The 10,530-nt window shown below is 46.4% G+C and overlaps 1 protein-coding gene and 1 long non-coding RNA gene across 3 annotated transcripts in view; one reads left to right on the top strand and one right to left on the bottom strand.

Annotated features, from left to right (window-relative positions):
• The first annotated feature begins 2,552 nt into the window (after window positions 1-2,552).
• Window positions 2,553-5,053, top strand: LOC149981368 (uncharacterized). The gene is made up of 2 exons (XR_016482765.1): window positions 2,553-3,367; window positions 3,408-5,053. It is a non-coding gene; the product is annotated as an uncharacterized LOC149981368 (long non-coding RNA).
• Window positions 5,054-6,226: 1,173 nt separating this feature from the next.
• Window positions 6,227-10,530, bottom strand: part of mtmr9 (myotubularin related protein 9) — a 46,377-nt gene continuing 42,073 nt past the window's right edge. The window contains exon 11 of one of the 2 annotated variants that reach the window (XM_036984566.2): window positions 6,227-6,417. In XM_036984566.2, coding sequence (XP_036840461.1) covers window positions 6,254-6,417 — 164 coding nt within the window. In that variant the 3' untranslated portion in view covers window positions 6,227-6,253. The remainder of the gene's footprint in view (window positions 6,418-10,530) is intronic. The other variant, XM_036984565.2, reaches the window with a different exon arrangement.

Genomic DNA, 10,530 nt, shown 5'->3' with positions numbered 1-10,530 from the left:
CTCTGTACCGTAATACCCTGTATATAGCCTCCACATTGACTCTGTACCGTAATACCCTGTATATAGCCTCCACATTGACTCTGTACCGGTACCCCCTGTATATAGCCTCCACATTGACTCTGTACCGGTACCCCCTGTATATAGCCTCCACATTGACTCTGTACCGTAACACCCCCCTGTATATAGCCTCCACATTGACTCTGTACCGGTACCCCCTGTATATAGCCTCCACATTGACTCTGTACCGTAATACCCCCCTGTATATAGCCTCCACATTGACTCTGTACCGGTACACCCTGTATATAGCCTCCACATTGACTCTGTACCGTAATACCCTGTATATAGCCTCCACATTGACTCTGTACCGGTACACCCTGTATATAGCCTCCACATTGACTCTGTACCGTAACACCCTGTATATAGCCTCCACATTGACTCTGTACTGGTACACCCTGTATATAGCCTCCACATTGACTCTGTACCGTAATACCCTGTATATAGCCTCCACATTGACTCTGTACCGGTACCCCCTGTATATAGCCTCCACATTGACTCTGTACCGGTACACCCCCCTGTATATAGCCTCCACATTGACTCTGTACCGGTACACCCCCCTGTATATAGTCTGCACATTGACTCTGTACCGGTACCCCCTGTATATAGCCTCCACATTGACTCTGTACCGGTACCCCCTGTATATAGCCTCCACATTGACTCTGTACTGGTACCCCCTGTATATAGCCTCCACATTGACTCTGTACCGTAATACCCTGTATATAGCCTCCACATTGACTCTGTACCGTAATACCCTGTATATAGCCTCCACATTGACTCTGTACCGTAATACCCTGTATATAGCCTCCACATTGACTCTGTACTGGTACCCCCTGTATATAGCCTCCACATTGACTCTGTACCGTAATCCCCTGTATATAGCGTCCACATTGACTCTGTACCGTAATCCCCTGTATATAGCCTCCACATTGACTCTGTACCGTAATACCCTGTATATAGCCTCCACATTGACTCTGTACTGGTACCCCCTGTATATAGCCTCCACATTGACTCTGTACCGTAATACCCTGTATATAGCCTCCACATTGACTCTGTACCAGTACCCCCTGTATATAGCCTCCACATTGACTCTGTACCAGTACCCCCTGTATATAGTCTCCACATTGACTCTGTACCGTAATACCCTGTATATAGCCTCCACATTGACTCTGTACCGTAATACCCTGTATATAGCCTCCACATTGACTCTGTACCGGTACCCCCTGTATATAGCCTCCACATTGACTCTGTACTGGTACCCCCTGTATATAGCCTCCACATTGACTCTGTACCGTAATACCCTGTATATAGCCTCCACATTGACTCTGTACCGTAATACCCTGTATATAGCCTCCACATTGACTCTGTACCGTAATACCCTGTATATAGCCTCCACATTGACTCTGTACTGGTACCCCCTGTATATAGCCTCCACATTGACTCTGTACCGTAATCCCCTGTATATAGCGTCCACATTGACTCTGTACCGTAATCCCCTGTATATAGCCTCCACATTGACTCTGTACCGTAATACCCTGTATATAGCCTCCACATTGACTCTGTACTGGTACCCCCTGTATATAGCCTCCACATTGACTCTGTACCGTAATACCCTGTATATAGCCTCCACATTGACTCTGTACCGGTACCCCCTGTATATAGCCTCCACATTGACTCTGTACCGTAATACCCTGTATATAGCCTCCACATTGACTCTGTACCGTAATACCCTGTATATAGCCTCCACATTGACTCTGTACCGTAATACCCTGTATATAGCCTCCACATTGACTCTGTACCGTAATACCCTGTATATATCCTCCACATTGACTCTGTACCGTAACACCCTGTATATAACCTCCACATTGACTCTGTACCGTAATACCCTGTATATAGCCTCCACATTGACTCTGTACCGTAATACCCTGTATATAGCCTCCACATTGACTCTGTACCGCTCTTGTTATTTACTGCTGCTCTTTAATTACTTGTTATTATTATCTCTTACTTTTTGGGGGCATTTTCTTGAAACTGCATTGTTGGTTAAGGACTTGTAAGCATTTCACTGTAATGTGTATTCCTGTTGTATTCGGCACGTGACAAATACAATTTGATTTGATCCCTGACCTCAACCCCCGTAAAAACATGAATTGGAACACTGACTGCAGAGCCAGGGCTAATCGCCCAACATCAGTGCCCGACCTCACCAACGCTCGTGGCTGAATGAAAGCAAGCAGTGTTCCAACATCTAGTGGAAAGCCTTCCCAGAAGAGTGGAGGCTGTTATAGCAGCAATGTTCCAACATCTAGTGGAAAGCCTTCCCAGAAGAGTGGAGGCTGTTATAGCATCAACGGGGGGGTGGGGGGGGGACCAAACTCCATATTAAATGCACATGATGTTGGATGAGCAGGTCATGTAGTGTATGCCTGTCCGGTGTGAAGCTGAAACACAACCTGTCTGAAATAAGTCTTGAGACAGGGACAATAAACACACGTCAATGCCTTCAGCACAATCCTCTTTTAATGCCCGAGAAAACATATTTCATTTAAATCACTCAATAAAAGGGTTTATTTCATAAAGACAGAAGAAATCAAAATGGGAGACGAGAGAAAAAAACTAAAATATTTAACTTAGATTAAACTTAGATTTTTTTCCCCCCCCAGAAGGAATTGCACTGATCAGAGGTGTGAATGTCAATCAGAACGTGAGAAGGCTAAAACAGAACAACTTGTGTCAGCGATAACAGCAATGTATTAGTATAGATAGCATAGCATAGCATAGCATGAGCCTAATTATAACCCACGCGATAACAGTGGACACCGATATAAGGCTAATATGTACAGCTCTTTCCTGTCATTCTGAAGCTGTAACTAGTTTGACATCTAAAAGCCATTCATACACGCAAATCATTATGCGGTTTTACAAGATAAGTATAGGAATATAAAAACGGGCATCGAACACGAAACCCTTTTCAGAAACTCTTTCAATATACAGATCCAAATAGTCGTCTCGGTCTCTTCAGTCGCTCAGCTTTTCACCCAAATGACAGTGTAATTTTCAGGGGCCAACTCTTGTAAAGTTGTTGGCTAGCCAACCCTGCAACATGACTTAGCAGAAAGCAGGCAGCCCCCCTATAAGTAGACAGTCAGTCCCATTATTAAAGACAGAGTGTTCATAGATTTAAGGACTTCCTGTGTTCTAAATAGTCCACTACATTAGGCTAAGAGGACTAGGTATCGCCCTTTGACCTCTACATTAGGCTAAGGGGACTAGGTATCGCCCTTTGACCTCTACATTAGGCTAAGGGGACTAGGTATCGCCCTTTGACCTCTACATTAGGCTAAGGGGACTAGGTATCGCCCTTTCAGGATGCAGGCGTGGAGAGCGCTTGGAAGGTTGCTATAGGCAACACCGCCACCACATCGCACGCGATAGAAACACGTACGCCACAGGACAAGAGAGTCATAAAAAGAAGTTTCCAGAAGGTTTAATGCCGCTTTGCGTCACGTCATAAGATGACTTGATCGCTCAACCTCAGCGTCAGTAGCTTTTTGCCGTGTGTCTTCTTCTAACCGAAACAGGAAGAGGAACCTTTAAAAGCAGCAGGACAGTGGTGTCGACGACTGGCGGAGACTCAACGTGTAGAATCATCAGGAAACTATCAGAAAATGACGGTCGATGTTCTGGTCTGAGGCGATAAGACGGCCCACCGAGGTTTTGGGGTCAATTTCCGTTCCCAATTCTCTGCAATGCATTTTTAACTAGGAACATTTTCTAAATTTGGTTAACTTTCTGAATTGGAATGGACCCTAACCCTGATGAACACCCTATACTGTTATCTTAAGACATGTTGACCAATGAAGACAGCAAGTCAACGAAACGTACAAAACAGGTTCATCGTAGTGTTAAACATACAACATAATCACATTTCCATCTACTGCAGTTAGCTAGTATAATGACAATATTACACATGAAATACCTCTCCCAAAAAGCTATTTTAGAGCAGAACAGCAATGGCAGTAGTAACGTCTGCCAAGACAAGGGTTAAACAGATTTTTTTTCTTCAATTTATTTATATGCTTTCATTTTGGATATATAGGGTTTTATTTCGACAGCGATGATCTTGTTTATATTTTTCAACATTTGCTTTTCAATCGTTCTGATTTTTTGGGTCTGTGTGTTCTAAAGTAGCCAGTGTGTATGTGGTTCTGTGTGTTCTAAAGTAGCCAGTGTGTGGCTCTGTGTGTTCTAAAGTAGCCAGTGTGTATGTGGTTCTGTGTGTTCTAAAGTAGCCAGTGTGTATGTGGTTCTGTGTGTTCTAAAGTAGCCAGTGTGTATGTGGTTCTGTGTGTCTTAAAGTAGCCAGTGTGTATGTGGTTCTGTGTGTCCTAAAGTAGCCAGTGTGTATGTGGTTCTGTGTGTTCTAAAGTAGCCAGTGTGTATGTGGTTCTGTGTGTTCTAAAGTAGCCAGTGTGTATGTGGTTCTGTGTGTCCTAAAGTAGCCAGTGTGTATGTGGTTCTGTGTGTTCTAAAGTAGCCAGTGTGTATGTGGTTCTGTGTGTCCTAAAGTAGCCAGTGTGTATGTGGTTCTGTGTGTTCTAAAGTAGCCAGTGTGTATGTGGTTCTGTGTGTTCTAAAGTAGCCAGTGTGTATGTGGTTCTGTGTGTTCTAAAGTAGCCAGTGTGTATGTGGTTCTGTGTGTTCTAAAGTAGCCAGTGTGTGTGGTTCTGTCTGTTCTAAAGTAGCCAGTGTGTATGTGGTTCTGTGTGTTCTAAAGTAGCCAGTGTGTATGTGGTTCTGTGTGTTCTAAAGTAGCCAGTGTGTATGTGGTTCTGTCTGTTCTAAAGTAGCCAGTGTGTATGTGGTTCTGTGTGTTCTAAAGTAGCCAGTGTGTGTGTGGGTCTGTGTGTTCTAAAGTAGCCAGTGTGTATGTGGTTCTGTGTGTTCTAAAGTAGCCAGTGTGTATGTGGTTCTGTGTGTTCTAAAGTAGCCAGTGTGTGTACACAGTGCAGCTACTGGCACGTGTTGCCGTGGTTACTCAGAGTAGTGCTTCAAAGTCTCCTCATATCCAGCAATAAGAGCCCCTTTCATAATCTGGACGAGGTGCCTGGGTGTGTGGATCTATTTATGTAGAACGTGAGATGGTGGGGGGTTACTAAAGTCAGGCAGCTGCTGGCTAGTGACCAGGGGTAGCATGAGGAACATATATATTACATGTCTGTAATATAGATAGATATATATATACACTTGGGCTTTAGTTAGTGCTGCTCTAGAGAACTCTCTCACCTTTCCAGCAGTCACTGACCGAACACCAGCCGATTGGTGTAAAGGAATCTACCGCATTACTTAAAGACGAGGAAGCATTTTTAAAGTACTCAAAAATCTCTCTACTCCGTCCCTCGTCCCTGTCCCTCCGTCCCTGTCCCTCCGTTCCTGTGTCTTGTCCCTGTCCCTCCGTCCCAGTCCCTCGTCCCCATCCCTCCGTCCCTCGTCCCCATCCCTCCGTCCCCGTCCCTATCCCTCCGTCCCCGTCCCTCCGTCTCTCCGTCCCCGTCTCTCCGTCCCCGTCTCTCCGTCCCCATCCCTCCGTCCCCGTCCCTCCGTCCCTCCGTCTTTCCGTCCCCGTCTCTCCGTCCCCGTCTCTCCGTCTCTCGTCCCTCCGTCCCCATCCCTCCGTCCCTGTTCATATCGTACTCTTCTTCTGGGACCGTATGCGTCAAGCAGTTCAGAGTAGGAGCATCAATAAGGCCTTTTATAGAATAATGATGAATAACATTAGATAGAGTAGGAATGCTGATCTAAGATCAGGTAAATCCTGTCCAAGATGTTTAATACAGCCTCAGGTTGCTTGAGTAGTAACCTACAGTGTTGTTACCTCTCCTTTAATCTTCCTGCTCTCCTGCTCTCTCTCCCTGCTCCCTTTCCTCCTTCACGTCTCCTTCTCCCACTCCTCTTCTCCACCACCACCTCCCCTCCCTCCCTCCCTCCCCCCTTCTCCACCACCACCTCCCCTCCCTCCCTCCCTCCCCCTCCCTCCCCTCTATGGTGTTTGCAGCAGAGGCTCCTCAGTCTCCAGTTGGGCCAGCTGTCTCCTTCTCCACCACCACCTCCCTCCCTCCCTCCCTCCCCCCCTCCCCTCCCCTCCCTCCCTCCCTCCCCCCTTCTCCACCACCTCCCCTCCCTCCCCCCTCCCTCCCCTCTATGGTGTTTGCAGCAGAGGCTCCTCAGTCTCCAGTTGGGCCAGCTGTCTCCTGAGGTTGTTGACTTTATTCTGCAGCTCTTTGTTGTACTGTATGATATGAACCATCTCGTCGTACGCCTCATCCAGACACCTGGAGCTGCGCTTCCAACGCAGGAACACACCTTGGGGGGAGGGGGGAGACAGAAAGAGAGAGGGAGAGAGAGAGAAAATTAGTGAGAGAGAGAGAGAGAGACATTGATCTGGTACTCCCTGTATATAGCTCCACATTGATCTGGTACTCCCTGTATATACAGTGCCTTGCGAAAGTATTCGGCCCCCTTGAACTTTGCGACCTTTTGCCACATTTCAGGCTTCAAACATAAAGATATAAAACTGTATTTTTTTGTGAAGAATCAACAACAAGTGGGACACAATCATGAAGTGGAATGACATTTATTGGATATTTCAAACTTTTTTAACAAATCAAAAACTGAAAAATTGGGCATACAAATTTATTCAGCCCCTTTACTTTCAGTGCAGCAAACTCTCTCCAGAAGTTCAGTGAGGATCTCTGAATGATCCAATGTTGACCTAAATGACTAATGATGATAAATACAATCCACCTGTGTGTAATCAAGTCTCCGTATAAATGCACCTGCACTGTGATAGTCTCAGAGGTCCGTTAAAAGCGCAGAGAGCATCATGAAGAACAAGGAACACACCAGGCAGGTCCGAGATACTGTTGTGAAGAAGTTTAAAGCCGGATTTGGATACAAAAAGATTTCCCAAGCTTTAAACATCCAAAGGAGCACTGTGCAAGCGATAATATTGAAATGGAAGGAGTATCAGACCACTGCAAATCTACCAAGACCTGGCCGTCCCTCTAAACGTTCAGCTCATACAAGGAGAAGACTGATCAGAGATGCAGCCAAGAGGCCCATGATCACTATGGATGAACTGCAGAGATCTACAGCTGAGGTGGGAGACTCTGTCCATAGGACAACAATCAGTCGTTTATTGCACAAATCTGGCCTTTATGGAAGAGTGGCAAGAAGAAAGCCATTTATTAAAGATATCCATAAAAAGTGTTGTTTAAAGTTTGCCACAAGCCACCTGGGAGACACACTTAACATGTGGAAGAAGGTGCTCTGGTCAGATGAAACCAAAATTGAACTTTTTGGCAACAATGCAAAACGTTATGTTTGGCGTAAAAGCAACACAGCTCATCACACTGAACACACCATCCCCACTGTCAAACATGGTGGTGGCAGCATCATGGTTTGGGCCTGCTTTTCTTCAGCAGGGACAGGGAAGATGGTTAAAATTGATGGGAAGATGGAAAGCATTTCACTGTAAAGTCTGTACAGCGAATGTGACATTTTATTCTCTCTGAACTGCCAGAGTGAATTTATGAACACATCCTTAGTCATGCATAGGAGTCAATGGGAGTGAAAGTGGTGTAAACCGGGAAAAGTTATGATTCAGCCTTTAGGGTTAGAGGTCAGGGAACTTAAGTGGCATCTGACCCGTCTTGTATGAATCTAAAACGGCATCAGAAGAACTAGGGACTAATGCCTCATGGCCACCAGATGAGTCAAACTCCGGAGGTGGTCATTGATCGAGCAGTCCAGGATCAATACATTGGGGACGCCACACAAGGCTGCGGTGCGTTCTGGGTAATATTATAAACTTGTGTGTTGCTTTACCGTGCTGTGGTAAAAACAGAAGTTCATAACCAGACTCCAAATAGCTCGCTTTTCGCTTTTAGCCATTAGCTTTTAGCTTTTAGCCATTAGCTTTTCGCTTTTAGCCATTAGCTTTTAGCCATTAGCTTTTAGCTTTTAGCCATTAGCTTTTAGCCATTAGCTTTTAGCTTTTAGTTATTTGAAAAAGCGAAGCACTAGGGCGTCAAGTACGGAAAAGGCGGGCTAGACATCCGGGCAAAACAAAACGCATCTGCTGGACATCGGGCATAAGATTAGCGTCTGCTCGCGGCTGGCTTGTCCATCGATGTTCATGTAATAGTAATTAGAACGCAAGCCTCCCGTCCGGCCTTTGACCTTCTGTGGAGGCGTCACTGCTACTCAAGTGACCCTAAAGTCAGTAAGGACGCCCTATAATAAGCAGACAACGCAGGGCACTTTGGAGGGGGCAGAGAGAGTCAGTCCACGTGCCACAGATAGCAAACCAGTCCCAGCCAGGGAGAGAATGCCAGGGTGGAATTCAGTGACGTCTGGTAACCCACACGAAGCATTGGAAGACAGTCATGTGATCATGTGAGCTTCGTAAGCCAGTCATGAGTTCGTAAGGCTGTCCAGGAATTGACATTAAAGTCTGAAAGGCACTTGCCTATTAGGCAAGTTCGGTGTATTTTTGGGTTGCCTCATGGTTCAGTGGTTTTAAAACATCAAGCAGCATACTGCCCCCTCCTGGTCCAGTGGTGATAAAACACCAAGCAGCATACTGCCCCCTCCTGGTCAAGTGGTGTTAAAACACCAAGCAGCATACTGCCCCCTCCTGGTTCAGTGGTGATAAAACACCAAGCAGCATATTGCCCCCTCCTGGTCCAGTGGTGTTAAAACGATAACATATGCACTACACACAGACACACACGATAACATATGCACTACACACAGACACACACGATAACATGTGCACTACACACAGACACACACGATAACATGTGCACTACACACAGACGATAACATATGCACTACACACAGACACAAACGATAACATATGCACATAACATATGCACTACACAATGACGATAACATATGCACTACACACAGACACACACGATAACATGTGCACTACACACAGATACACACAATAACATATGCACTACACATAGACACACACAATAACATGTTCACTAAACACAGACACACACGATAACATATGCACTACACACACACGATAACATGTGCACTACACACAGACAAACAGACTGAGTGTGAGGTAATACAGTAGAGGGGGAGTGCTGCTCAGTGTGAGGTAATACAGTAGGGGGAGTGCTGCGCAGTGTGAGGTAATACAGTAGGGGGAGTGCTGCTCAGTGTGATGTAATACAGTAGGGGGAGTGCTGAGGTAATACAGTAGAGGGGGAGTGCTGCTCAGTGTGAGGTAATACAGTAGGGGGAGTGCTGCTCAGCGTGAGGTAATACAGTAGGGGGAGTGCTGCTCAGTGTGAGGTAATACAGTAAGGGGAGTGCTGCTCAGTGTGAGGTAATACAGTAGGGGGAGTGCTGCTCAGCGTGAGGTAATACAGTAGGGGGAGTGCTGCTCAGCGTGAGGTAATACAGTAAGGGGAGTGCTGAGGTAATACAGTAGGGGGAGTGCTGCTCAGTGTGAGGTAATACAGTAGGGGGAGTGCTGCTCAGTGTGAGGTAATACAGTAGGGGGAGTGCTGCTCAGCGTGAGGTAATACAGTAAGGGGAGTGCTGAGGTAATACAGTAGGGGGAGTGCTGCTCAGCGTGAGGTAATACAGTAAGGGGAGTGCTGAGGTAATACAGTAGGGGGAGTGCTGCTCAGCGTGAGGTAATACAGTAAGGGGAGTGCTGAGGTAATACAGTAGGGGGAGTGCTGCTCAGTGTGAGGTACTACAGTCGGGGGAGTGCTGCTCAGTGTGAGGTAATACAGTAGGGGGAGTGCTGCTCAGCGTGAGGTAATACAGTAAGGGGAGTGCTGAGGTAATACAGTAGGGGGAGTGCTGCTCAGCGTGAGGTAATACAGTAAGGGGAGTGCTGAGGTAATACAGTAGGGGGAGTGCTGCTCAGTGTGAGGTACTACAGTCGGGGGAGTGCTGCTCAGCATGAGGTAATACAGTAGAGGGGGAGTGCTGCACAGCGTGAGGTAATACAGTAGGGGGAGTGCTGCTCAGCGTGAGGTAATACAGTAGGGGGAGTGCTGCTCAGCGTGAGGTAAGTGAGGTAATACAGTAGAGGGAATGCTGCTCAGCATCAGGTAATACAAATGGAATATTCTATGTGTTCTCCACTCTCGTCCTCACAAGAACGTATTCAAGAGAACATTGTAGGAGAACGCTCTCGGAGAATGAGACTGTGGAGCACGGTAGCATGTATATTGAGAAACACCCATGGATTTTGTGTTGTGGATATGTGGTGGTAGAATAGTGTCCTGAGGGAATGGTAGTGTAGCCTAGTGGTTAGAGCGTTGGACTAGTAACCGGAAGGTTTCAAGATCGAATCTCCGAGCTGACAAGGAAAAAATCTGTCATTCTGCCCCTGAACAAGGCAGTTAACCCACTGTTCCCCGGTAGGCCGTCATTGTC

The sequence above is a fragment of the Oncorhynchus mykiss genome, chromosome 8 (assembly GCF_057628025.1).
Source record: "Oncorhynchus mykiss isolate SJ-2025 chromosome 8, ASM5762802v1, whole genome shotgun sequence".
NCBI lineage: Eukaryota > Metazoa > Chordata > Actinopteri > Salmoniformes > Salmonidae > Oncorhynchus > Oncorhynchus mykiss.
The sequence above is the reverse complement of the archived record's forward strand: the minus strand, read 5'-3'. Positions and strand labels throughout refer to the sequence as shown.